This window comes from Zophobas morio, unplaced genomic scaffold (genome assembly GCF_036711695.1).
Source record: "Zophobas morio isolate AGI-343-1 ecotype UQ-CSIRO unplaced genomic scaffold, CSIRO_AGI_Zmor_V1 ptg000183l, whole genome shotgun sequence".
Taxonomy (NCBI): Eukaryota; Metazoa; Arthropoda; class Insecta; order Coleoptera; family Tenebrionidae; genus Zophobas; species Zophobas morio.
Genome location: NW_026972287.1, coordinates 238,580 through 265,066, shown reverse-complemented (window position 1 = coordinate 265,066; position 26,487 = coordinate 238,580). Strand labels below are relative to the sequence as shown.

Sequence of the window (26,487 nt, the reverse complement as noted above, 5' to 3'; positions counted from 1 at the left end):
ATAACATTTCAAAATATTAACAAGTCATATAGTTGAATGATACAAGAGAAAGTTGTTATATTAATAATTTTAATTTTTATTAATATGCCTATCTTTCTAATGATATTAGCTAGTACTACCTGTAAATTTAAATTTAACACAGTATTATCCTACATTTGGGGACACCTTGGCCTCAGCCAGCAGATATTTCTAAGGAACTCCTTCATACAACTCCACATTTTAGTAGATCGTATAGATCCCTTTCTATTTGGTTTGAAATTATTAAGGTTAGCTTTGAACATTATTAAATATATTTGCTTTACTTTTACTTTTTTTTTTAATAAACAGTATCTATTTGAAAATTTATTATAACTTTAATTCTATCTCATTTTTTGGCTAGTTTGGGGAGAAATGTTTTATTCTAAGTATGTTTTTGCCAAGAGTGGCCCTCTCGGTAAAATATGGCTAGCGGCTCACTGGGAAAAAAAGTTAACAAAGCAACACGTCATGCAAACAGATATCAACGTATTTACTCAAAATTCAATTTATTCAGTTAATTTTATTTTTTTATTAATGCCTTAAGAGAACGGTAGAAACTATTGTAAGCGATTATATTGAAAAGGGCTCACAAATTCAACCGATTTCTTTAAGAACATCAGGTATAAAGAAGTCCATAAAATAAACTTAGTGAAGAGCAGTCCAAAAATGTTTATTTAACGTTTCAATGAGTTATTTTATCTTCTTTGAAACAGATTTTTTATAAAAAATTATAATCTTATGTATAAATAGTATAAGTATAAAATTTATATATATATATATTTTCCTATTACATTGATTATTACATTTTTTTATTTAAGGCCATTTGCTTTTGGGGGTCGTGAAAATATTTTTTCGCAAAGTGCAATACCTTTATATTGATGTCACAGAAACTCTTACCAGAATTAAGGTTTCTTCTTATAATAATAAATATAAAAATAATAACGATAACAATAACGAATATTTATCTTTTTAAGTCTGCATTTAGAACGGGTCGAGCTATTGATCTTAAAGATAATCGGGCTGTTGCTAAAGAAAGCGCAATAACTATGAAATTGGATAGCTTCGATTTGGATTTTAATAAAATATTCAACGAAAACGAGTATTGATATTACTGTTTAGCTTAAATTAACTTTTTATTATAAGAAAATCTTTTTATATTTTCGTAAGTTATAACTTTTTTAATAGTATTTTTTATAACACTACAGTGTCATTATGGGGGATGAGCTCTACACGGCACCCGAGCAGGACATAACGTTGGACTCTATCGAAATTCCCCGCCATGCCGATCTTTCTTCTATTGGTATATATTAAACGTAATTTTTATGGCTTCGTTATATATATATATATATACCCATTTTTTGGCGCACGAAGGTCACGTGAGCGACGATGTTTTTGCCGAGGTGCCACGCCGTGAGGACACTTTGGTTTAATTTATAAATCTCTGCTGCTTTTTACGTTTTTAATTCTTTTTTTTTTATAATATTAAATTTTTTAATTTTCCTTGCATTAAATTTAAAAATGTTTGTAAATGATGTTTCCCTAAAAAACGTAAATCTATCTGTATAAATTATTATTATAAGAATATTTACTTCTACAGCAAGTAATTTTAGCAACGAAAAAATTTTAACATCAAGTTTTTGATAGCAATTAAGTTTATTTAATAAATTTATTTGACTTATCATTTTCTACTTGAAAAATACATATTTATAAATATACTTTTATATAATATTATTGCTCGGAATACTGAAACGTTTAAGTAGTAAAACAGCTTTTCTTTATTTAATTTATTGATCTTTATGTTTTATACTTATTAATATTTAGTTTCCTTCTTATATATCACTTATAATAAATATGCTTTTATAAATATTTTTGTCTTCTATAATTTAAATAAGTAATAATAAATAGGTTATAAACTTGTTAGTCTCTTACTTTTTTCTACTTTTTAAATAAAGCGGTGGTACTTTTATAACTTTTTTTTTACTAATACTATCGGCTATCTATTATTATTTTTATTTAAAACTAAATTTGCTGCACCCATTATGGAGCGTGTAATTTGTGTTATAGAAAACTATAAAAACGTGAGTACCTCCTAGAACATGTTACACTCCACATGGCGTGTTTTGATCACGTGTACTGTTTTTCTGCGTGTGTTATATACTATGTTGGATCCACGTACTCATCTCCCTTTATATTATTGCTAGGGACCACAGAAGGGCGATATACTGGATGCGATGACTGAAGAGTTTTTGCTTCCTATAGACAATGACGTTAAGAAACTATTCTATATTTTATTTTTATTTTTATTTAAATTTGTTGGTCGAATTGTTTATTATAAAAAATTCCATAAATTTATATATTTTATATTAGTTCTTAGCAGAGGAGCAGCCTGCGGATTTAAAAGAACTGGAAACCCCTTCCATTGGTTAATTTATTTAACAATATCTTTTTCGACCAATGAAAATTTATAGTAATAAATCATAAAATTAATTTTGATTGTTTGAACTAAATAATTACAACATGTCCACTTATTTGGGGAGCGGGCCGCTTATATATATAGTACTAGTACCTAGTATCTATCATAGTACAGACACTAGTGTCCAGGAACCTGACACCGAACAGTGCAGGTTCCCAAGAAACAAAAATAACATTTTACTTTTCTATGTTACAGATAACGTCTCATTTTCTTTTTCTGGCGTTTCTCCCCTGGAAGACTCTCGAAGAGATTCCGTCGCCGAGCTTGAGGTGCTAGAAATCAATAATAATAATAATAATAATAATAATAATAATAATAATAATAATTGTATTTAAATATAAAAATTGTGCATCATTTATTATTACTGTAAAGCGTTGCTATAATTATAGAGTCCCGAGCTCGCCGCTGGAAAAAAGATTATCCACGACAAAGCCATTAGCGCGCTCGCACCCGCTACTCGGCCTGCCAAGCGTTCGACCCCTCTAAAACCTAAAGAGTTTTATTATTATTTTAACTATTATTATTATTGTTAATAATAATAAGAAAAAGTTCTGGAGCAAAACGCGTGCATCTGGACGCCGTTCTTGATTTGGAAAAAAGTTTATTCAGTGCAGAACGTGCTGAAGCTGAAGATGTTTTGCCTTTACAAGGAAGTTATAAGCCTCGGACTTTTAATATTGTATGTTGTTAAGTTTTGTATAACTTTTATTTTTTTTATTTTTTTATTTTTTCTTTAATAATAAAGTAATAATTCTATATTGCTAGAAAATATATTATTATTAACTTTTTTATTCTTGCTTTTGCTATTATAAATAATGTATTCTTCAATCTTTTTTTTGTGCTTATAAAGTTATTGTATTAATTATATATATGTTTATAAAGTAAAAATTTATTGCTGGCCTATTAGATTTATTAAGTTGCAAATCGAGATTCAAACTTTAAATGAGAAGCATAATTTATTAATTAATAAAAATGATTATAAATTTTTTAACGCAATGCTATTGGTCAAAAATAGTTATATTATATGTAAACCACTAATAAGCTGTTCTTCTTATATTTTCAAAATAATAATACTAAACCATTTCTTTATTGAGGACGTCGAAAAACTTTTTGCCATTCCGGCGACTGAAGAGTTTCCTCGTGAAATATTAAACCTTTTCGAGAAAAATAAGGAACCCGCCAAACACTACCCCACCAAATCTTCTGTTACTTTTTCAGTAAAAATAATGGTTTTTTCCTTTACCTGATTTTTATTGTTTCTAAGGACAAGCTTCTCATTGGTCAGAACAACGAAGCGACGGATGCCTCGCACGGCGACTTTTCTATGGATGTATTCTTTTTCTATATAAAATATTCCGTTTTTTAAGCATTTCATTATTATTATAACATTCATTCTCTCTACTATCTTTATTTTATATGTAAATTTTATTATTATTTATTATCATTATTTTTAAGACTCTGGACTTGCCAGCAGATGTGCGGACACAATTTTTAACTACTATTATTATTTTTATTAGTTTTGTAACTTTTTTATATATAAAAGAGTGGAGGTTTAAGTTTTGCTACTGCAGAGGCCAGTCTTTCGCCCCTTCCCGTTGCCTTTGAAGTAGATACATTTTTGTTATTATAAATATAATTAGTATTTAAATAAAGTAAACCAATAATATTGATAAATGTTATATTATAATAATAAATATATATAGATACTAAATTATAATAAAGGGGAAAAAAGAGTTAATAAAAAACTTGTTATTATAATTTTTAGGCAGAACGCCAAATAACTCCTTTTGTGGAGCTCGAAGTTATAGAAGAAAAGTCTCTTGAAGTAAAACTTTTATTATTATTATTATTTTTACTATTATTTTTGCGTCGAAGCCGGCCGAAGTGCTTTTTGAAATTCCGCAAGAAGCAGAACTAGTGGGTACTTTTTTCTTGATAACTGGTATTATTGGTTCTTTTGTTTCCTTAATTTTTTAGAACTTGACGAAAAAAATTATGAACTTTTAAATTCTAAAGATGAACAACTGAAATTAGCGAAAATGAAAGAAATCATAAATGAAGCTTTTCGAGGTTTATTATAATTACAAGTTATTTCAGTTTTATTTTGAATTTATCAATTTTATATAACTTGTTTCACAAAAAGATATAATAATTTACTTTTTATTAGCATTAATAGTAAGTTTTTTTGTAGAGGCAACAGTACTTCTAAAATGTAGTTATGATAATCTTAAACGTAAAAATAATTAAGTAAATTTTATATTTAATTATAAAACTATAATAGAAGTTTGCTAGTACCAATTATTATAACTAGTAATTTTATAATTTCTAATTATTATTTATATTATTTATTATATACCAAATAAAAGTTTTCTAAACATAAAAAATTATTAAAAGTATTGTACTTTTAATATTAAATTAAATAAATTAAATGCAATGAAGATTTATAAAAGATTAACTTTAAAAAATAAATAGAAAAAACATAAAAATATTAAAGAAAACTAATTTTAATAATTATAATTAAAATTTGTTGGTTATACAATAAATATGTTCTTTAGTGGTTAAGCAATTTGTAGAAATACTGAGTCAATTATGAATAACTTTCCTCTTTACTAATTATTTATTTTTGGGGGGAAAATTAATAAATTAGGAATAAAATTTTGTTTATAATTTATAATTTTTGTAAGAACAACAATCGAATTGGATTTCTTTTGACGATTTACTTTCTGGCCATTCCCGCCGTCTCGCTGCTGTTTATTTTTATGAGCTTCTTTCTCTCGCGCAGTGCAGGTTTCCCTGAAGAAGTTTATTTTCTGAAATAATTTTTTTTTTTATTAATTATAATTTAAAAAGTTTATTTATTTTTTTAAGAAAATCTTTTCTTCTTTCTTTATGATTTAATAAGTTTGTTTATTTTTTTGTTAAAATTATTTTTTAAATTTATGCTTCGTTAAATAATTATTAAAAAATTGCTAATTCTCATTTTTCTTAACTTAATTATAAATTTCTTTGTTTTTTTAAATTGTTCGGAAAAACTTTTTGAAATTTTGATTTGCTCAATTAAAATTTAGAGTTTTTTTGCATTTTTGATTTTGCTCCGAAAATTTTTAATTTTTTTAATTGAATAAATTATTTTTTTTGTTTTATTTATATTATAAAAAACTTCATTGTTTTTTTGTTTCGTTTTAATTATAAAAGCTTGATAACTTTTAGCTTTTATTAATCTTACTATAATTTGTTTTCTTTGCTTCATCCTAAAAAGTTCAACCCATTGTTTTTTTTGCTTATTTCAGAAATTTAATTTTTTAATTTTATTATATTCTATTTTTCAGTTATAATAAATTTCAGTGTTTTTAATTTTACTTTGAGGATTTCTTTTTCTTTTTTAATTTTTTATTATGAAAAGTTTATATGAAATTGCTTGTTAAAAAAAATTAAATTAATTATTTGATTAATTTCTGAAGAATTTATTATCTTTAGATTTGTATAATATTTTTTGTCATAATCAATTTATATTGATAGTATTTTGTTATAGAACTATTAAAATACTTATAAATAATTTAAGTTTGATTCTCTTTTTTAGCTAAATTTGTTATAAAAATTAATAAATTTCAATGAATAAATAAAATTTAATTTATAAAATCTTTTGCTTTATTATTTTTTTGGAAAAATTTGTTAAACTTAAATACATTTTTGTTTACTTTTATTAATAAAAAAGTAATAAAATTTATTAATATTTTTTTAGCTGCGACTAATTCTTTGCAGTTATTATGCTGCGTTTACTCTAATTTAATAATTAATAATTTGTAATTGTAATTTTTTAGCGCTTTAAAGAAATTTAAAATGAATTTTTTTTATTTCTGCTACTTTTAAAAAAAATTTAATCTAATCATTACTTTTTCTAATTTTTTTTTTAAATCTACTTGTTAAAACTTTTCCACTAAATTGGGGAGTTTCATAATAAAAGTTGTTTCTTTTTTATTATTTCAGCCTCGGTTTCGACTATTATATAACTTTTTTGATCAACAAAACATTATATTATTTAAAGAATAACGAATTATAGTTTAATTTGAAAAAAGCAAACTATAAATTTTTATATATAATTATTAAAAAAAAATTAAAAATAAGGATTTAAATCTTATCAGCAGCTATAAAGTTTCAGCGTTTAGTTTTTTTAAGTAAATTTTTGTTTCTCGACTTTTAAGAATTTTAATTCCTTTAGGAATATTTGCATCCGGCAGGAGCGTCCTTTTAATGAAATTATTATCCAACCTTTTACGTTAAACTGATGAATGCTTTTCTTTATTTTTATAAATCTATTAAGAATTTATTTATTTCTGAAAAATAATATTTATTAATAAATTTACTATTCAATATACATTGAATAGTAAATTTAGTCTTTAGATCAATTTCTTACTTATAGAAAGTTTAATAATTTTACATAAAATCTCTAACTTTTTCTATTAATATAAAAATCTTAATATCGGAAAAGTGAAGTTATAATTTTTGAACGTCAGTAAAAAATTAATTACGAAATTTTATTGTTAATTCTGGTTCATTCTAATTTCCTAAACTTTTATTGCTTAAAAATTTTAAAAACTAAACAGTATAATTATTATACTTTTCTTATTTTCCTTATAAGATGAAAGAATAGATTAATGAAATTGGTTACGGACGACTGGTTAAACATTACGTATTCTACTGATAGATAATTATAAATGTTCAAGTTTTAATTTCTTTTATTGCTTAATAAAGTTAATTATAAACAATCCCAAACCTTTATTATTTGTGCTTTTGTTGTGCAACAAACACTCCAATTTCCCGGTCGTTTTGTAAAGCAGCACGAAAGGCTCCAGCGAAGGTCTAAAAAAACCATAACTCTAAGTATAATAGAAGGAGAACAACAGATCATAAAAAAATTATTATTAGATTAGTTGATACGAAATAAAAAATGAGGCAACCATCTTGTTTATTATTTCTTATTTCGAAAAGTATTCCTTTAAGTTTAAAATTTTTCAGTATTGTTTTTAACGAAGGAAAAATGTTGCTTCTCTCGTATTATCACTCGACAGTGACTTTTCTTAATATCTTGCTTACCACAGACCGCTAGCCTTGATATAAAAAAGTATATGAAACGATCTACTCATCATATACTTGCGCTTAAAAACCTTTAAATAAAAGTTACTCTACAGGATATATTTTACGGAGCGATTAAGGCTTCAAGATATACAATCTCTTATTTTTGCTAGTCCAAAGATTATTTTCACCTCGTTAAAATTAATCTTATTATACTTGTTGTCGTTAGTGTTAATTAAAAGATTGTGCTTTGCTACAGTTAACTTTATGCTTTTATACGTCATAATATTATAAACTGGGGGAAAGTTTTATCGTTGAAATATAGGAATTCTTGAAGCTATGTGGCTAGATAGCGTTTATTATATCCTACGAACAGAAATCAGCATAAAAAGTACTTTTAAAACACTTTTAAACTTTCAACACACTTTTTCTTAAAAAAATTAAGGTCTGAAGCTTATATTAGGCAATAAGCCCGATTTATACCTGTACCAGATTAAAATATAACCTGCGCTACGCTCAGTATTATTGCAGTTTTTAAAAAGTCTTTTTTCTAGATAAACCCTTTTTTCCCTAATAGATGAAGATACTAGTTGAGATTTATAAGATTGAAATTCTATGCTTGCCAAAGTTTTGGTATATACCCTAATTTCTCAATAAATCTTTATATAAAACGCTTAAGGTACCCCACAGGATCCATAAACACCAAATTTCGTAGTCCTAAGTATTTTTATGAAAACAAAGTTTCCGCGTATATATATAAATAGGAAACATAACTCTATAACCCTTAAATTTAGTACTCATTTAGTTGCCCAGGCCGATTAAAAATATTAATAAAATGTGTAAGGCAAAGCAAACTCAAAGTTTTATTTGAAAGTAGGATCGAGAAAAATAGCTTTTGGATATTATTTTACTTAAAAGAGTCAGGCAAATTTAGTAATTAGTTATAAAATAAAGAGACAAAAATTTAAACAGATATTTTCGAAAACGATACAACGACTCAAGCAAATAAAAACTATTCATCAATTAGACAGAAGTATATCTTTTAATCACTCGCACTTTAAAAATAAAAAACTAGATTTTGTTAACAAGCTTTTTATCAAAAAACTTATAGAAAACTATTTAACTATTTGCGCAAAGTGAAAATAGACCAAGAGGAAATAATACATACGAAGGAGACATGGCATAATTACTACATATTAAATTAAAAATAATATTTTTGATTCGCCCGCACTCAAATAAAAATTAGAATATTTCAGTTTTTCAAAAAAATTTTTGAACGAACTTTGTAATGGTTAAGTGCTACAGTCTTGCAATTTTGTCTAAAAGTCTGCATAGGTCGTATTCTTTTTTTAAAGAAGACCTCCTAACATAACAAGTTACTTCTCAACTATTAAAGTTTAAGGCCTGTGTATAAATATATTCTCGGTTTTTTTATCATGTCGTGTATCCAGTGAGATAAAGGCATGTTCGTCCTTAAAGCTTTTGTGAGCTGATTGCCAGCCTTTAAGCTTTAACCTTTTCATTTAAGCAACTTCCTTTCTCGCCTAGACAAATTATTATTTTTAGTTTTTTGGTAATAGAGCTTTTATCTTTATAATAGCTAAATTGAGATTTTTCAAACTCTATGGAAGATGCAGAGAGGTACTATTTAGCTATAATTATTACAGATTATTTATTTTCAAAGCTTTTTTAGCTGTGAGCCTTTAGATCTAAAAGATGCTGTATATTACTGGAAGCACTTGTACTATGAAGTTAACAAGGAGCTGGAAGAGCAACTTGTTAATATTTATACTAGGCAGCACCAACTCTTTATTTTTTATTATTATTATAACTATTTATTTAATCTCGCCTTTCCCAACTTCAGAAGTCCTCTTACGATACCTTACTCAGGCTGCTAGTAGGGAATATGAAATAGAAATGGAATTAGCAGCTGAACGTACTAAACAACAATTATTAGCTTCCCGGATGGAAATAGATAATTTGAAAAAAGAGTTGGAAATTTCAAAAGTGGGCTTTATTATGTGCATAATTTCTTTTAAATAAAATTTTATTGTAAATTATAGCATCGGTTATTTGAGAGGGATAATGAGAGTTTTAAAGTAATTTCTGATCTTCAGGCTGAACTTAAGTCAGCCTCACCTAACTACCAAAAAGTTAAAAGCCAACTTCGTGAATTAGAACAAAGTTATGATGACTTAGAGCGTCAAGAACGGTCTTTATTATGTTTTTACAACAATGAAAATTCATTAAAAATACGCTGTTAATATTGTATTTTACTTATTATTGTAAATTGTATTTTGTGTTATATATAATAAAGTGTGACTCAAGCTTACTTAACTGACTTACGAGGAGAGCTTGAGAATTCTCTCGAAAAAAATGCTCTTCTAGAATTGGAAAACGGCAATCTCCTTTTGGAGCTTCAACGCTTTAAGGGTATAATAATTTTGGGTATCTCTTATTTTTTGACTTAATATTTATTAAAAAAGATTCAGTGGATAACAGCGGCTATTTAAAGAAGCAGCGATCTATTTGAATAAATCTTCCGCACTTTGGTTTAAAATAAAATTAGCTTTCTAGCCTTCACTATTATCAAATTGGTACTTATCCATTATTTCCTTACGTAAGGAATATTGATAAACTTGAAGTTAGTTTACAAGGTCGACTTCTTGCTAAAGAGGATAATCTACTATCTGATTTTAAGTTAGGCTTATAGAACGAAAAGCACCACAATTCATTTTAAATTAACAATCTCAGTGGATCAGTGAACTTTAAAATAGAACCTAAAAAGTTTAATTTGAAATGGCAAAAACTAAATTATTACTTTATAAAAGCAAATTATATAGTATGCAAACCACACTTTCTTTGTTCTTGCTTTCGACTAGTAAAAATTATGACTGATTTTAATATTTTCATAGATATAAAAGTCGAATTGGTGATTCCGAGGTTAGCATAGGCGCTCTCAAGTTTTTTGATTTTTTTTATAAATTTTAAAATACTACTAGACGGTCTCTATAGTTACGTTATAAAGTTAATTTCTTTAGTACAATAAGGGAAAGGTAAAAAGGCATAAACATAAACCACGGCCGTAAAATAAGTAGAATAAAAAATTCCGCTATCTTAAACAGATTAAGCTACGCTATCGTCAAGCATATCTACATTTAAAGAAAAGGATGTGCTTAAATTGATAAGTTAAGTCCTTTATTTATTACTCTCTCTCTGTTTTACTCATTGCCTCAGAAGTGATGTTGAATGCAGGGAACAATCGCGGACCGGAGTCAAAAAATGAAGTTCCTAAAGACGCTATTTACTAACAAAAATGCATTTTGTTTGGCCCAGTAATAAACTTTCCCATTATTACTTAAGAAAATAGATATAACAGTATGCCAAGTTTAGCAAGTACCGACCTCAAAGTCTCCTGTCAGCGGTCGGTAAAGTGGAGGTGAGGTCGTTTTACTGCGCCTAAAAGAGGTCTTTTAAGCTCGGGACGCCTTGCCGAGTTCCAGTTTAAATTTCTACAAGGGGCACACGCCCAGCAGCTTCTCCGCTTAACTGAATGACTTACTCGCGCATTTTAACTTAAAGGCAACAGGCGCTGGCTTCCTTGACATTGATAAAGCATCATATTAAGTTGGCATGAAGGTATGCTGTACCAGTTGCGCTCGTTATCCGTTCTTTATGTCTTACAACGCGCTGAAGTCATATCTAAATAACTGCGTCTTCAGCGTGTGCATGGGAGATAGACAGTGGCCTCTGCGACCTCTGAAGCAGGGCCTCCTCAGGGCTCCCTTCTTTCGCCCTTCTCTTCTTAATATGACATGCCCTTGAAATCCAATCCACACACATGAATCGCCCTCTACGCCGATGATACGACCAGTAACACATCGTCAAAGTCTCTCGCCTTGTTATGCAAGCATCTACAGCGCTATCTAAACGCCCTTGCAGAATGGAGCCATAGTTGGAAAGTTTCTATTTTAAATGCGATGAAAAGCAAAGCGCTTTTAATTACTAAGAAACGCTTCTCCTTATTAGCGTCCTTAGCCTTTACTGGCGTGAAGATTCCGTGGTGTGCTCAAGCGAAATACTCGGGAGACATCACTGACAACAAACTTTCCTGGCAGCCACGTAGGACTATCTAGTTGCGGATCAAGGCAGCAGCTAAGGCGATTTACCCTTTACTATGCAAGTAAGAGCAAGCTTTTTTGTGAAACAAACGAAAATTGTATTTCTTACATCCAGCCAATAATGACATACGCGTTTACTGCCTGGGCATACGACTCTCTGCAATAGTGTCGGCACTTCAAGTGCGACAAAACAAATGGTTGTGCGAATAACGCTCTTCATGGGGTCTGCAGCTTTACCCCATAGACGTCGTCTACTAATGTAAATGCTAATGCCCTTTACGACAGGCTAGTTAGGTACGCTAATCGTCTATTGGTGAGTGGACTTATTTACGAGCCACGGGGCGGGGCACGATACCGCCTCCCACATGACGCGCAGAATCGCCAGATTTTTGTTTGTTTATGTCAAGAAATAACACCTTTTCGTTTGAAAGCTACTTTGTAGTAAGCCTGCGATCACTCCTGATTGAGAGTTCGAGAATTCGAGGTTTTTTGACTCGATCGAGCACCAGGAACTGTCGTTTGTAAAAAATAAAAAATATGACAAGCGTTTTGCTTTTCTGACTTGTTTGTTATTCTGTAAAAGTAGGATGAGTGAGAAAGGCGTCAGAGAGTATATAAACGCAGTTAGCTTGTAAATTATATATTAAAAATATGAGTTTACCGTCTATTTTAAATTTCACGCAGGTACAGTTTTTGTTCCTCGCTTATGCTTCTAATTAACAAGTTGTTAATTAAAAGATTGCCTTTTTCTTCTCTAGTCATGTTAGTGCAAGTAGGTTTGAACGTAACTTATTACTGATTTTCTTCCGTTTTCACTATTTTTCTGTAGTATTTTCAATTATTACGGCAGCACTTTTGCGACACTTAAAATTATTTCCCGAAATTGAGTCGCTTAGCTTAAAGCAGTTAAAAATGTACTTAGTATATGTCTTGGCCTTTGTTTTTGGTTTGTACGCAAATATTGAGGTTACGCTTCTTGGTTTTCGAAGATGTTTTTTATTTTTTTTTTCAAGGTAGGCCCTAAAACGAGTCAACGTTGAGACTATTATAGTCTTTAGATCTTGTTTGCCATTAGTAGTTTCAATCTTAGAGTACTTTTTATTAAATCGTCAGTGGCCAGAAAGAGGCTCATTTGTAGCGCTTTTAGTTTTAGCCTTGGGCACTTTTGGTCAGTACTGCTTATTTACTTAGCTTATGTAATAAAAAAATATTTCTTTTATCATTTAAAATGAAACTTAGGTTATGTAAAAAACGATAAACAATTAACTTTTGAAGGGCCTGTTGTCTACACCTGGGTGGTTATTTGGTTTTTTATGCTGTGCTTTGTTATGACTTATGGTAAATTCTACTAGTTCAAGTTAATCTTTAAAATAATTATTCTACTGTAACTTCAAATTTTTATAAAATTAATATACTTTCTGCAATTATTATTTGTTAAGGTAAACAAATCACCGACTCTGTCAAACTTTCCACGTGGGGTAGTGTCTATTATAATAATTTATTGTCCATTCCGGCCTTTCTTGCCCTCTCCGTGTTGACCAACGATGTTCAGGAATTTTATAAAGGCTTTAATTTTAAAACAAATTTCTTTAATTATAATTATAATTTGTTTATAAAAATTCTATTTGATAATATTAAATTTACTTTAGGATTTAATGAAGTCTCACTTTCTTATGAAACCAAATTTTTATTAATACTTTCTGGAGTTATTGGAGTTGGCATAAGCTATTCTGGCTGGTGGTGCAGAGAAATTCTATCCGCTACTGCCTATACTCTGGTGGGCGTCACGAATAAAATTATCACCATCTTCTTGAACATTCTTCTTGGTAACGAGCACGCGTCGCCAACGGGGATCTTTTGGTTGGTGGTGTGTTTGTCAGCGAGCATATTTTATAAACAAGCACCTATAAAAGTTAAAATTTAATCCGGCCTTCACCTTTTTTAATGGAGTAAAGAAATAAATTTATATTGTAATTTTTATCTATTTACAGAGCATTTGCTTTTTATATAGCGGCTTTGCTATGAAATTATATCTAAGTAATTATAAGAATGACTGAGCAGCGCGCAAAGCTGCCAACTCTTCCTCTGCGATTCTTGATAAATTTACAAAGTTGACTTGCAGAAAAGCCCTCCAAGAGCGATGCTTAGACCAGTATTTTCCCTGTAAAAAAGTAATTTAGAGAGGCACGCGCTTAACATGAGCCAAACGAGGGCTGCACCGGAAAGCGAGGGGTGGAGATACCGTGCATAATCTTAGCGCAAGCGTTTCCGCTTCTTATTTGCCTGTTCATGACCAATAGAGCTCTCGCTAAAAGCAGAGGCTAGTTACACCAAGTGGAAGAGGTAGGAGAAGACAGTGGAATACCCTCTACCCGGGCGGACTCAATTCCGGCCTCCGTGCAGCTTTGCAGATCTGCAGGGATGACCTTTGTGTCGCCGGTGGGCTCTTGGAAATAATCGAGCACGTCGACGCGAACGCCCTCGTCAACTTTTTGTCGAAGGCTGTGATAAAGCAGTTTTATTGCACTGCTTATAGTAAAAAAATGAAAAGAATTACTTTTCTTGATCTTTATCGTACAAACGAGAAAATCCCTCCACAGCATACTTTTCGGCCAGCCGGCATATATATTGCAACTTGTGGTCATTAAAAGAAAAATAAAAAAACCAAAAACGTGTTGGCATATAAATATAATAGACTTTTCTCAGCTGTTCCAGTTCCAAATGTTGAATACTCTCCAAAAGCTTAGCAGCGATTTCTTTGGCCTTCCTTAATAGTACGCTAGAAAACTGTGGAAAGCGTGATGCTCAGTGCGCACCTCGCTCGGAGTTGGTCGCTTGTTAATCCGGTAGCACCAGGCTCTTTCCTTGAACTCGCAAGAAATTTTGCACTGCTTGCAAGCTGAAACCAAGTTTTCGCGGAAAGCCACCACGCTAAGCTGCAATCGCTTTGATCTCAAGTGGGCTGCCGCCGAACAACGCGCTCTTACCTTCAGCTGGACGGCCTTTTCATAGACATCAAAGCTGAGAAAAGTAGCCCCTCCGCCGGTCCGCATTACGGTTTTTATAAAAAGGGCAGCCTCAGAACGGTCATCATGTAAGCGCGCGGATGTGAGAGGGCCTCTCAAAACGCACACACAATGATGGTTGGCCAATAACGTAATGTACTGACCAACGCTAAACTCCTACAGAATTACAAAGAAGATAAGTGCCACTGATTGGTGTTGAGAGTTGACGAGCTCACGAGTTTGGTAAGGAGAGTATACACGGCGGCTTCCTCCAAATCGAGCGAATGAGAAACCGCCTCGACCGGGAGCAAGACAAGATGCTCATGCGGCTCGGTAAGCGTTCGATCCATGAAGAAGACCTCACGCACGTGGCGTAAAGAAACAGAAAAAAGACGCCTCTCCGCTGAGGACTAACCTTCTCGACAAAACTCTCTAGTGTAGTGCTGTCCACCGCGTCCGAGTAAACTCTGCTTTCTAACCAAATGCGGTCTGTGCAGAGAAAAGCAGTAAGAAAGTTTTTTGTTGTTATAAGCAAAGAGAAGCACCCTCCGGAGAATAGAACAGATGACAGTAGGCAGGTGCACCATCTCTTCCTATTGGATTAGATGATGGTAAAAAAGATTTTCAGAGGAAACGAAAAGAATAGACCAGCTCGACCAATTTCTTGTACGTAATTTTCCAAACTTTTTGGTATATGGAAATGAACCACGCCTGCAGAGGAGTGTAGAAAGAGACCCTCAGAACCAAAGACGGGGAGTGGCGGATACACGAGGTTGCCTCGTATGTCTGACTTGTTCAGGCCCATCCCAAAGGCTATCGTTGCGACCACCACGCGGATCACACCAGACATAAACTTGTGTTGAAGTGTTCTGCGCCTCTACAAATTTTACAGAGAAATGTTGTTATAGAAGAACCAATAAGCTGAAAGAGAGCAATGCTTGCCAGGGGAGTCAAACCAGCATGGTAGGCCCATGCGTCAACTTCATTATTGCGCAAAAATAAGGCCACCTGGAAGAGTGATATTTAATAGAGAGTCGCACTAATATTTTGGCAGCATGGAAACCTCTTCGGTTTGCTCTCTGCGCGTGCAGTACACAATGCAGCTCCCGAGTCTGCCATTGTAATGAAGGCAAGGCAGCAGAAGCCATTCCTTCAGCGCGCGCAGCTTGTTGGTCTCGGTGGAAATGGTTAGGAGCAAGTTTCTCGGTATCATCAATCCCCTCACTACGTCTGCCAGCAGAACAAATAGGATCGCAGTTTGGACGAAGACACATGCACCGAACTAGATGTCTGAATTTGGAAGGACGACGATATGGAATACAGCGTGCGGGCGGTAGCGGTAGCAGTGAGGGCAAGAACACAACGAACTTGCAGCTGCTCTCGAAGAACGGCGCCCAGACGACAGTAGGAAGGCCTGCCCACCGGTGACGTGATTAAGCTCAAAGACGGAAGCCACGTGCTAAAAAGGACCTGAAATTGTGGGACCACTCCGATACGCAATGCGCCTCATCCACGCAAACAAAAGAAATGGGCGAAAAGGTTGCCGCTACTCAGCACGTGGCATTAACAGGTCGAACGCCCATAAAGAAAGTTAAGTACAGCGTGCCAAACTAATAAACTTTTCACTGCAGGCAAGCTCCGGCGATACAAACAAAACTTGGTGCTTCCCTGTTGCAAGTGCGTCAGTAGTAATAAATGAGCCCTTGGCACTCCCAAACCTGCATAGAGCTCTTCTATAACTTTACGCTCCTCTGCTTTCGATTGTGTGCTGTTTAGAGTGCAGCCCGACAAGCTACAGGGCAGCCCAAGAAAATTACGACCTTTCACGAAACGAACAATACGACTTCCACGTACAGCCTCGGCAGGCGCTTCAGTTGGTCGTCCATCAAAGAGAGCAATGGACAAACCACAACGGCAATGGAGCCATTTGCCAAATGGTGCAAATAAGCCGGTAACTGGTAGCAAAGAGACTTTCCTGCACCTGTTATGGATAGTATTGAAGTGCGTACGACGGACGACTGACTGGTGAAAAGAACGCCGTACGAACCCGTTGGTTGGACGAGCAGCGTCGAGACAAAATTCATCACGCGCTTGATTACCTGCTTCTGGCCGGGACGGAACGACTGAAAGCCGAAGAGATGATGGAGAGCTTCTTCATAGTGAAGGTCAGTCTCTACTCCGCGTGGCTCACTTTGAAGCAAAAAGTAATCATTACGACGCTCGCAAGTTGCAAAGCCAAATACTCATACTCTGCAGGAACAGACTTATGTTGCGGTTCAGAAAAAGTTTCCCCAGAAGAATCCGTTTTCTCCCACAAATTGACTTTTGGGTATTAAAGTTAAGCGCTTTTTATGAGAAAAGGGTCAAATTAATACGTAGTCCTTGACTTAATCCAACATTCATACCCGCTTCTTGCCAAACTTCGGGATCAATCTTTTTTTTAAAGAAATTGTGAGATTGACTGCGTAAGACTAAAATACCATAAACAAAAATTTGATTTACACTAGTCTAAAAAAGGAAATAGACTTTTATTTATTACTTGCTCCTCTGGAAGTCTAAAGCGGTCAAGAAAGAGATTCCCTTCTACGCCGCTACAGTACTCATCTATGTCGGATATATTTATGTTTTCATCTAATCCCTCCCTACTTCGCATAAATAAAATGGCAAAAGTCTTACTAACAAATACGACCTTACTAGAATATACCTCTTAGCCAGCTCGTAACTTCTACGTTTGTTTAAAGATACTTTTTTCTATCAAAATTAAAAGAAGCTACAATATTAAGGTGCAGTAGAAGTTTAAGTTACCTTTATGTTACGTCTAAAGTTTCTTCGCAAATCCAGTTTTACGTAATTTTCACTAACTTTATTCCGAGGGATGGTCTTTTTAACTTATTTAAAAAGTATGTTGTCACCAAAACAAGAAAAAGAGGCTCAAAATAAACCTTTTTTACGTTTAATAGAAGAGCACTCAAAATCTGAAGGCTTAACTTTTGTACTTATACTGTTAAGGTTCGAAGAGCACTCAGAGTTATTAAGCTGTGCTTTGTAATTGTTACTGTCGTTTACGAAATTTTCTAAGTTCTTTTCTAAGAAAAACTTACACTTTTTAAAGATTTGTGGTTACCGGCATCGGGGAGAGTGCCTTTATTAGCTTCAAATACAGAGCGTATTGAACGACTCTCTTCTAGAGAATAAAATAAGTTTATTCTTTTTACGAGCAAAGTAATAACATACGACTTTCAAAATTATGTTGCTTGTGCAAGTAACTCTGAGACACAAGCTCCATTCTTATCTTTGAACGGGGATTATTAACATTTTTGTAACGAACAATGTAATTAGTCATTACAGTGTCATCTTAAAGAGAGCAAACGAGAATTTTAAACTTAACAGTAAACAAAAGGAGTTTGGGTATGTCGACCCGTGATTGACGTTCCCCCTCTGATTTTCTTGGTTAGTCCGAAACTGAAAATTGGATCGTTCTCCATTTAAGTTTAGCTTAAATTGAGAGCTCAACGTTATATTTATTTCCTCTACTAATTAAAGTCTTCTTATATATAATTTAAATTAAAAAAGAACAAGTCACGAATATAGGTATCTGTTAGTATGTAATAATCTAACTGTATGTATATTAGTTTTATTCTTTATAAAATTTACTAGAAGGCAAATAAAATTTGGTATACATTAGCAGTTCCTCAACCTAGTAATAAATTAATTTTTTTTTTATTTACTACTTTTTTTTGAACCTCACTTCTATTAATAACGGTTATATACTTCTTGAGTCAAATAAAAATTTAATATACTCAAACTTCGGTTGAGAGCTATTGTATTTATTATCGTGCTAATAGAATTAATTATAAATATGTTAATCACTTCTGTAAAGTATTGTAAATATTTTTACAAAACGAACTGCGAAAGTTATTTAAAAAATTCTGGCGTACAAATAAAGGTTACTACAACTACAATAAGGAAGTAATGGTTTTGACCTGTGGTGGCATAAGTAAACTTAAACATAGTTATAACTTTTAGGCTTTATAAAAGTAGAAAAAAAAATTCTGGTGAGTGTTACCACTATAAACTGAAGTTAAATTTTACCATAATAGCTTTCAAAAATTTTACCAAGATAAATTAAGAAATTGAGGCCGCCATATAATATATATAAATTATTAGTGGAAGTATACTTAACTTCCTGCCATTTATAATTGGGAGAAACGCATCGTAAAGTTCTCTAAAGGTAAAACACACTAAGTCGAACTCTTCTAGATCAAAGGATAGACAATATATTAAAAACAATAAAAGTAAACTACTAAGAGCTTAGAGCAAGTATAAAAAGACACAAACTACGAATATTAAAATAAGAATGAAGTCAAGGCGCAACTAAGTTGGAGCTGTGCACCGGCGATCACGAAGAGCCTGGACTTAAAAAACTGAAAACAGTAGAAGAAAAGGGGAATTAAAGAGGAAGTAAGCGAAAGTCCGTCAAGCTGCTTTAAACTACTAAATGTGTATAATTTCGGATAACTTTAACATGCTACTCTCCGTGCTTTAGTAGCAAATATATAGCTTCTGCTTTGGTATGAAGCGTAATTAAATTTTACAAAGCGTTTAACTTTTTTTGTGTTGATTTTACAAGATTATTGTGTTCGAAAACTAAGTATTATAGATTAATAAAAAGTATAATATATAATCGTTAATCCAAGGAACTCCGTAATAATATCCGGGATAATTTTCAAGTTGTTCGAGGGCCGCCCGCACACCCCAAATAACCAACCAAAGGGAAAAGGAAGTGTGCCTGCACGCCACGCCTTTAGTAACAACAAATTAGTAATGTAACCTCACGTTACATGCATATGCCTTGAAAATACATTATTTTTTAAAGGGTGCATAATTCAAAAAGCACGAGAACGTTAGTTAACTGGAGCGAAAATACATGTTAATTTACATACTTATGTACTTATTGGAGCTTTTAAATGACAATTGTAGCCATGAAATGCTTTTTTAGTCCTTACAAGCTTTAATAAAACAAAACTATTAATAAATAAATGTCATTGGTGTATACAACCCCATTTTTTCCAATTATCTTCTTGCTTATACTTGCTGTTGAATACTTCATTTTGGGTTAGATAATTTTCTAATTACTCTTCAATATACTACTATCATTTATTCGCTAAAAATCAAATAGGGAGATATTAAACACAACTGTTATTTGTTCAATCTGCCAAGTAAAATGGTACTATAGAAATGAGAGTATTTCTAACCTCGAAAAAGAGAAAATAAAAATAAGAACAAATTCTACCCACCATATTTTGTAATTTTAAATAATGTAGTAATGCTATTATCTTCCATTAAAACTTGCTTTATTATATAAATTTATTACAAACAGTATTACAAACTAAGTAACTTGATATATATGGATGTACTAACATTATATATCCGCCTTGGTATTGCAGGATATTAGTATGGCTACTTTTACAGTTTTAACTGTAGGTATTAAGGATATATTGGAAAACAAATTTAATGTAACGCACAGTAATTCTTTTTTGTACTCTTCGGAGTATTTATTTTTTTTCATAAAACGAGGCTGTTAAACATTACCAGCAAGTGAACCATTAAACATTTTTAAGTGAAATCGGCATTCGCCACCTTTAGTTTAAAATAAAATAATTTCTATAATGATCGTTACGAACATATTAAAAATAGCTTTATATGTAACTTACAGCGTCTCCTGATAATTTTTTAAAAAATCCCTTTAGGGGAAGAGTTATCAATCACACTTTAACATAATGGCAAGTGCTAACTAATACAATTCAAGAAATAGACCAGTTATATCCATATTTTTTAAATATAGAAGAGTTTCATCTTTTTCAAAATGAATTTTTTTTAAAAAGAACTCTACATATTGCTTAGAAGGTTTCCGAAATATATTAAGTTTTTTGTAACTTTATAAGTTTCACATACATATAAATGGCACACTGCACAGATAACAAGGAAACTTAGAAGTTAAAACTTTTAACCATTACCAAGGTCATTTCTTGAAAGTTCCTCTTAATTTTAAAAAATTAATAATATCAGGAATTAGAAAATATTATCTACTAATTTAATATTAGTCTTTAAAAAAAATCAAAACTAACAAAGTTTCAAAATAAAGTTTTATTGTGTTTAATGCGTTAAGTGTCTCGCGCTATGCATGCAGTGTCAATCCTTAACGAGGTTTCTTTTTATAACATTGAACAATAACAGCACGTAAAACACGGTTTAAATTAAGAATATATAAGTTAAAATGCTAGTTAACAACCTTATTCCGTTTTCCTTCAATTTATTTTTTTTTATTGTTAAAAGTTCTAAACTTTTATATTTTTTGAGACTTTGCCGCCGGTTGTAATTTATTTATAGTTTTAATTAGATTTTAAATGGGTACTGCAGGCAATATCATTGTGGAAAACACAAAAAAGGTGCTTGAGTTTATTGAGCGCCATCCTAAGGTATACCTGAGGTTTTTTAAGTATAAATACTAGGTAAATGTATAAATAAGTACTTTTGCTAACTTATAAGGGGATTGACAAAACTGATGTCGTTAAAGTTTCTGGCTTATCCCCTCAAGAATCCGTGGCTGCCGTAAATTTACTTTTAACACAGGTATGCTCTTCTTCTATTATTCTTTTTTGGACTGAAGGTTCTCACTTTAGCGAAATAGAGGAAACTCGAGCTCTTGGAAAATGGTGTTATTAGATTAAAGGACTCGAGGTTTTTTTATCACCAAAACTTTATTGAAAGTTTAAACTATATAGTTACTATTATTATTTTTAGAGATGAACAATTACAAGAATCCGAAAAATTAGTTTATCACCTTATATCTGAAGCTAGCACTTCCGGTAGTGCAAATAAAAAATTATATTACTCATTAGTTTAGACCTTCAATTTATTTATAGGTATATGGGCTCGAGATTTAAAAGATAAATGCGGATTATTAAGGCCTCAGTTAACTAAAGTCATAAAAAGTTTAGAATCTAAGCAGAAGATTAAATCTGTAAAAGGTAGCAAATTTTTTATTTATAAATTGTCGTAACTTCTTTTTTATAGGCGTTACTGCTCAGCACAGTAAAAAGATTTTTTATTTCAGAGCTGATGTTACTCCCGATCGCAGTATAACGGGAGGTGCTTTTCATAATGAAAGCGAGTTAGACATCAGCTTCACCACCGCACTTAATAAACTTTGCACAAAATACTTTTTCACTCTTGTACTAATTAACTGCACTATTATACAATATTGTGGCTATATGAAATTTAAAAGATTGATAAAAAGATTATATTTTCATATAAAACTGCTAGTATTATATTATAATAGAAAATTAAAATTATAAACTTTTAAAAATCGTTTGGTTTAACTTAAAAATCTTATTACCTACAAAAATAAAAGCTTAATCTGATTTTTTTGGAATGTTAATTTAACAGTTTTAAGAATAGTATTAAAAAGTTTTAGTTTTTATTAAAAAAAAGTGTTATGTTTATGTAGATAATATTTATATGATTTTCTAGAGTGAAAAGGTAAAGGACGAACCGTTGCCTTCGCGGCTGCTAAAGAGCTACGCAAGTGTTCAAGATTTATTTGACTTTATAGAAAAGTCTGGAATAAGCAACATTTCTGTATTATTTTATGCTGATTTATAGCTTTTCTAACTATATTTTTACTTAAATTTCTACAAAAATGCAACTTTCCAGCTTTTAGTTGAGGATGTCGAGTGCATAATTTCCAGTCTTGTTTTTGATGATGCCATTAAGGTTAAGATTTGCTTTATAATATTTTGTATAAGTAATTTTATTACAATAGGAAAGTGTTGTTGGGAAACCTTTCACCCCTATTCGAGATATCGGGAATCGCCCTTTACAATTGGGTCATCTACATTTTTCCATCAATCCAAGACATTGAATTTTTTATAATTTGTTAACTTTTTTTTATGTAATTTTTTTATTTGCAAGATAATTAGCTTAATACTTTGGTTTTTTTAAAAAGGAATATTTTATTAGGAGCTAAAGTTTATCGTTGGAACCAATCTACAAAGCTAAGCAACGGGTTTTTAAGCACTGTCTGCGGCTTTTGCCCAGTAAGTATTGCTGCTTGATATTTAATTATTTATTTAATTATATAAAAGGTTTTTCGGAAATGCCGTGAAAACTTCATTATCTCGCCTTCGACCTGTCAATATATGGCCGAGTGGTTGGAAAATTAGAGCACGCTAAAATCATAAAGTTTCTCGCAAAAAAAGCAATTTTAATAAACTTGAAAGAAAAGGCTTTATGTAAATTTAAGGGATCATTAAAGGCTTGCAGACTTCCTTATACTTTTCTTCACCAAAAAGCACTTCTACTAATTTTAAGCCAAACAAAAGAGCTGTTCCTGGCCCTCGACTGATAAAAAAAATTTAGATTATTAAAGTTTAGTTAGCCGTGCAGAAAGCCAACCTTGTGCAGATGCGGCCATCCACACAGACCGGTTGTTCCTTATAGGAGTAGCCCTCTTTAACAAGCTGTTCTTTAATGCAAGGATGGGAAGTAACACAACTCCCGCGAGCAATGCCGTGATTTATTAAAGACAACGGGCCTTAGAGAGATTGTCAAAAAACAGGGAAAGGGTTTTTTATAAGTTTAACTATAACCTGCGCAGATGGTCGCGATGTACTTGTTATTTTGGTAATGACGGTTGAGCACTTCGTTAACTAATTCAGAGCCGGCGCAAGCCTTTGCCCCTGTAAAGTTAGTAGATATTGCTTGAAAAAGTATTTACTATAGAAAAAAGGCTGATACTGTAACCTTCTAAACCGCCGGGAATGAACACCATGTCGTATAAATCCTAACAAGGTAAAAGTTACTTTACCCAAAATTTTCTATAAATTAAAAGTATACAAACCTTTTTAACTTTTTCAAGTTCCTGATCGGGCACAATAACAACATCCTTACTGCATTTAACCGGGTCTAAACCATTCAAACCAGCGATGACAACAGCAGCCTTTAACATTAAGAATTTTTGATAGCTAAAGATTTAAAACAAATAAAGATCCTACCCCCCCTCTTCTCAGAATATTCACGACTGTGACGAGCTCGAGCTCCTCTGCGCCTTTAGCCAGTATAGCGAGAACAGTACACGGCATGCCGAGAGGTTAAAAAGTTAGTCGAGGTGGGGAGGGGAGATTTTGTTTTGTCTCTACTTATGCAGAGCGGAGCACTTTCTAGAACCCTCTCATATCCCGGGACCAAAATTTTTTTAAAGGGTTAGAGGGCGCAAGATTTTTGATCGAAGCAACATTGGAGGTACTCATTGTACTGCACGAGATCTTTCGGGAAAAGGTTTTATACTAATAAAATTCATTGAAGTAGACCGACGACTACCTTTAAGCTTGTTTTTAAAATATATCTTTTAGGTTTATATTGGTATGTATGAAAGTAAACATAAGTTAATAGTATGCTCAACATCATATATGTTTCTTATATAAGTTGCAACGACTAACAAATTTGACCACTAGGGTAGTTTGCCTTTTACTAATTTAAAGTTTGTTTAAAAATTTCGAAATTCTACTGGCGCTTACTAAGCAGCTTAGCTATTTTTTAAAACAACATGAAGTTCACGGTGACTTGCGTTAGCTTGTCGAAGTAAAAAACCATTATTATTTAATGGTGGCATAGATTTATCATTTTATATTTATTCATGAAGAAAAGTATTGCCTTAACTTTTTAAAACATGAGGAAATTAAATAAGTATTTTTAAGTAAAAGGAATTTATTGTGGCCTTCCGAAAGAAACATTTTACTAAAAACAAAAAAAAGTGTGGCATCTTCCCAACACTTTTTACAAAAATAACAAAGCTCTCATTTTTATTCTCCTCTGTATTTTACTTGATTTTTTTCTGTCTCGTGAATGACAACCTCATATAGCATGGAAATAGGTATAAACTTTTCAAGTTGCTTCCATATGAAAACCGCAAGATTTTCTGTGGTACTAGAAAATAATTACAGAAAGCTAAATTTTTAAATATAAGAAAAAAGAGATTTTTAAATACAATCACTGAGGGATATTGTAGGTAAAAAAAAGGTCATAAAGCTTAATTTTTTTATAACTTTTATAAAGTCGCACCTTGCTACATTTTTAAAAAATGGGACGTCCAGATCTAAATTTTTGTGGTCCAAAGGCTTCAAAATGGCTTTGTTTATAATATCTTTAAGTTGTGCAATGTTCATTATCATCCCAGTTTTTGCATCAATTTCACCTTTTACAATAACTTCAACTAGGTTTTATTTAAATTAATGTAATAAAAATACGGTTTTATGCCATTTACAAAAAGGGCATACTTAGCGGGAACCTTTATAGTTATGTCCGTGTCCGTTAGGATTTGAACATTTTCCATAAATCATTTCATTTTCTTCTTCACTCAAAGAGTTGGAATACAGTCGATGACTAGCACTAAAACTCTCTATACGAGATATATAACCACAAGGCATTGCAAGCGCCAAAAAGTTAAACAGTCCGTTTCGCTATAAACTATAATTCGGAACACCATGACTGCCTCGGAGGACTGAGGCCTCCCACCGATTGGCCTAATGTGGCGGGAAAGCCAATAAAAAACCGCCCCCGGGGCTTGCATTTTTAGCCGTTTATCAGTCTATATCTTTGGGGTGGTCTGAGCACTTCTATATTGCAGGTTATCAGAAATTCTTGGTGTATACTTTTATATTTATGTGTAAAATTTTTATTTTTTCCTTTAACTAAATATTTTTAGAATTTAAATTTTTAAGAGTAAAACGATTAAAGCTTTTTTACAGGCGTTACAGAAAACTATTAATAGCCTGATGGTCATGAAAGCTAACTTAAAAAGGGCTTGCAGCCCTTAAAACCTAAATATTATTATGAGAACCGAAAAATGTGGAGAAAATCAGGAAACACGAGAAACTGAGCTCTTTGATATAAAGGCAAGTACTGACAGCCTTTACTCCCCACCGACTTATTGATCCTTGGATTATAAATAAAAATACTAATATATCAGATAATTCATAGAAGACGTTACTGTGCTAAACTAATGTAATGCTATAAAATAAAAAAAAATAATCTTTGTAGTTCAAAATCGAAAACAAATAGTGTAGTAGAACAAGTTTATAGTTATATTACATGCAGGAGCAAAAATGATTTGTATATTGATGGTTATTAGGAGACTTGTATATATGGTGGTAAAGATAGTAATAAGCCTCTGGACCACACCTATAAAAATAAGGTGAGCGGCGAGCCGCTACCGAGTATATAATAATAATAACTGCTTATGGTTAGTTCAGTATTTTGTTTAAGGTACGTCAGTTGTCATATGTAGAAATATGAGTTTATAGTAGGTGTAGTGAACGTTAATATAGTAATCTAAAATAATAATTATATAAATTATCATATTAAAAAACTTTTTAAAAACTTTTTCTTTAATAGAAAAAATGAGTTCACACAACCTTATAAAAATAACGACTAAATAATAAAAAAAAAGGGAGAGATATAAGATACGACTCTTAGTTCATACTCTTTAAATAGTTCTGTGTTACTGTGTCTGATGAATTATTATAGCCTACCAAAAAAAGTATCTTCAGCGAGGTCATGCGATAAAGTGTTTCAAAGGTATGTATTTACTTTCATTTAGTGAGATGCAGAGAATAACTATAGCTATCAGTGACTAAAAATGTTTATAATTACTAAATCACACCCCTGATTGAGTATAGTTTTTCTTGTGGTTTGCTTTACAAACACCACATCAATAGTAAACGGTGTGTTCGTTTTA

The 26,487-nt window shown here is 31.8% G+C and overlaps 5 protein-coding genes across 12 annotated transcripts; 3 read left to right on the top strand and 2 right to left on the bottom strand.

The window, feature by feature from the left end:
- Positions 1-204: 204 nt before the first annotated feature.
- On the top strand, positions 205-7,167 carry LOC135145800 (double-strand-break repair protein rad21 homolog). Of its 4 annotated transcripts, XM_064077938.1 has the most exons (22): positions 205-266; positions 380-504; positions 563-638; positions 837-925; positions 993-1,117; positions 1,224-1,318; positions 1,390-1,442; positions 2,220-2,285; positions 2,386-2,440; positions 2,687-2,760; positions 2,881-2,987; positions 3,035-3,170; positions 3,586-3,696; positions 3,756-3,821; positions 3,947-3,967; positions 4,035-4,097; positions 4,257-4,316; positions 4,367-4,412; positions 4,469-4,561; positions 5,176-5,278; positions 6,711-6,767; positions 7,131-7,167. In XM_064077938.1, exons 2-22 carry the CDS (start codon positions 391-393, stop codon positions 7,132-7,134), a joined length of 1,614 nt encoding a protein of 537 aa, XP_063934008.1. In that variant the 5' UTR covers positions 205-266; positions 380-390; the 3' UTR covers positions 7,135-7,167. The 4 variants fall into 4 exon arrangements, with proteins under 4 accessions (XP_063934008.1, XP_063934007.1, XP_063934006.1 ...); XM_064077937.1 differs by lacking the exon at positions 7,131-7,167 and having other exon boundaries at positions 3,041-3,170; positions 6,711-6,784; XM_064077936.1 differs by lacking the exon at positions 7,131-7,167 and having other exon boundaries at positions 6,711-6,784.
- A 1,834-nt stretch (positions 7,168-9,001) lies between these two features.
- Positions 9,002-10,116, top strand: LOC135145777 (nuclear distribution protein nudE homolog 1-B-like). Its single transcript, XM_064077916.1, has 6 exons — positions 9,002-9,205; positions 9,258-9,342; positions 9,455-9,571; positions 9,628-9,776; positions 9,882-9,997; positions 10,051-10,116. Exons 1-6 carry the CDS (start codon positions 9,189-9,191, stop codon positions 10,095-10,097), a joined length of 531 nt encoding a protein of 176 aa, XP_063933986.1. The 5' UTR covers positions 9,002-9,188; the 3' UTR covers positions 10,098-10,116.
- A 3,326-nt stretch (positions 10,117-13,442) lies between these two features.
- LOC135145786 (uncharacterized) lies at positions 13,443-18,124 on the bottom strand. Of its 5 annotated transcripts, XM_064077923.1 has the most exons (30): positions 18,037-18,124; positions 17,925-17,982; positions 17,792-17,874; positions 17,633-17,726; positions 17,496-17,578; positions 17,395-17,441; positions 17,230-17,332; positions 17,066-17,123; positions 16,940-17,012; positions 16,738-16,880; positions 16,545-16,671; positions 16,409-16,482; positions 16,290-16,358; positions 16,161-16,236; positions 15,974-16,104; positions 15,754-15,920; positions 15,633-15,698; positions 15,468-15,567; positions 15,339-15,401; positions 15,236-15,283; positions 15,106-15,179; positions 14,927-15,049; positions 14,673-14,867; positions 14,502-14,621; positions 14,383-14,448; positions 14,243-14,319; positions 14,051-14,187; positions 13,905-13,993; positions 13,675-13,846; positions 13,443-13,589 (listed from the first exon to the last, which is right to left on the bottom strand). In XM_064077923.1, exons 2-29 carry the CDS (start codon positions 17,974-17,976, stop codon positions 13,727-13,729), a joined length of 2,658 nt encoding a protein of 885 aa, XP_063933993.1. In that variant the 5' UTR covers positions 17,977-17,982; positions 18,037-18,124; the 3' UTR covers positions 13,443-13,589; positions 13,675-13,726. The 5 variants fall into 5 exon arrangements, with proteins under 5 accessions (XP_063933993.1, XP_063933990.1, XP_063933992.1 ...); XM_064077920.1 differs by having other exon boundaries at positions 17,925-18,045; XM_064077922.1 differs by having other exon boundaries at positions 17,792-17,871; positions 17,925-18,045.
- Positions 18,125-21,097: 2,973 nt separating this feature from the next.
- Positions 21,098-22,975, top strand: LOC135145797 (DNA-directed RNA polymerase III subunit RPC6-like). The gene is made up of 11 exons (XM_064077933.1): positions 21,098-21,169; positions 21,240-21,323; positions 21,382-21,431; positions 21,495-21,559; positions 21,617-21,721; positions 21,768-21,925; positions 22,224-22,331; positions 22,407-22,466; positions 22,516-22,579; positions 22,713-22,789; positions 22,838-22,975. Exons 1-11 carry the CDS (start codon positions 21,098-21,100, stop codon positions 22,913-22,915), a joined length of 921 nt encoding a protein of 306 aa, XP_063934003.1. The 3' UTR covers positions 22,916-22,975.
- On the bottom strand, positions 22,907-23,899 carry LOC135145799 (protein dj-1beta-like). Its single transcript, XM_064077935.1, has 6 exons — positions 23,747-23,899; positions 23,593-23,691; positions 23,496-23,535; positions 23,342-23,431; positions 23,148-23,286; positions 22,907-23,093 (listed from the first exon to the last, which is right to left on the bottom strand). Exons 1-6 carry the CDS (start codon positions 23,831-23,833, stop codon positions 22,991-22,993), a joined length of 558 nt encoding a protein of 185 aa, XP_063934005.1. The 5' UTR covers positions 23,834-23,899; the 3' UTR covers positions 22,907-22,990.
- Between the last annotated feature and the right edge of the window lie 2,588 nt (positions 23,900-26,487).

What these genes read in the sequence shown, in the direction of transcription:
- LOC135145800 (XM_064077936.1), top strand. Translation starts at nt 391, where the DNA reads ATGTTTTATTCTAAGTATGTTTTTGCCAAGAGTGGCCCTCTCGGTAAA. An exon ending in ACTACCCCACCAAATCTTCT is followed by an intron (nt 3,697 to 3,755) that starts GTTACTTTTTCA and finishes ATTGTTTCTAAG; the next exon opens with GACAAGCTTCTCATTGGTCA. An exon ending in CTCTGGACTTGCCAGCAGAT is followed by an intron (nt 3,968 to 4,034) that starts GTGCGGACACAA and finishes TATATATAAAAG; the next exon opens with AGTGGAGGTTTAAGTTTTGC.
- LOC135145777 (XM_064077916.1), top strand. An exon ending in GACTTAGAGCGTCAAGAACG is followed by an intron (nt 9,777 to 9,881) that starts GTCTTTATTATG and finishes TATATAATAAAG; the next exon opens with TGTGACTCAAGCTTACTTAA. An exon ending in GGAGCTTCAACGCTTTAAGG is followed by an intron (nt 9,998 to 10,050) that starts GTATAATAATTT and finishes TTATTAAAAAAG; the next exon opens with ATTCAGTGGATAACAGCGGC.
- LOC135145786 (XM_064077920.1), bottom strand. Translation starts at nt 18,033, where the DNA reads ATGACTAATTACATTGTTCGTTACAAAAATGTTAATAATCCCCGTTCA. An exon ending in AGTTACGAGCTGGCTAAGAG is followed by an intron (nt 17,333 to 17,394) that starts GTATATTCTAGT and finishes TATGCGAAGTAG; the next exon opens with GGAGGGATTAGATGAAAACA. An exon ending in CTTCCAAATTCAGACATCTA is followed by an intron (nt 15,921 to 15,973) that starts GTTCGGTGCATG and finishes TTCTGCTGGCAG; the next exon opens with ACGTAGTGAGGGGATTGATG.
- LOC135145797 (XM_064077933.1), top strand. Translation starts at nt 21,098, where the DNA reads ATGGGTACTGCAGGCAATATCATTGTGGAAAACACAAAAAAGGTGCTT. An exon ending in ATTAGATTAAAGGACTCGAG is followed by an intron (nt 21,432 to 21,494) that starts GTTTTTTTATCA and finishes TATTATTTTTAG; the next exon opens with AGATGAACAATTACAAGAAT. An exon ending in GAAGATTAAATCTGTAAAAG is followed by an intron (nt 21,722 to 21,767) that starts GTAGCAAATTTT and finishes TCTTTTTTATAG; the next exon opens with GCGTTACTGCTCAGCACAGT.
- LOC135145799 (XM_064077935.1), bottom strand. Translation starts at nt 23,833, where the DNA reads ATGCCGTGTACTGTTCTCGCTATACTGGCTAAAGGCGCAGAGGAGCTC. An exon ending in ATATTCTGAGAAGAGGGGGG is followed by an intron (nt 23,692 to 23,746) that starts GTAGGATCTTTA and finishes TTAATGTTAAAG; the next exon opens with GCTGCTGTTGTCATCGCTGG. An exon ending in AACTTGAAAAAGTTAAAAAG is followed by an intron (nt 23,536 to 23,592) that starts GTTTGTATACTT and finishes TTACCTTGTTAG; the next exon opens with GATTTATACGACATGGTGTT.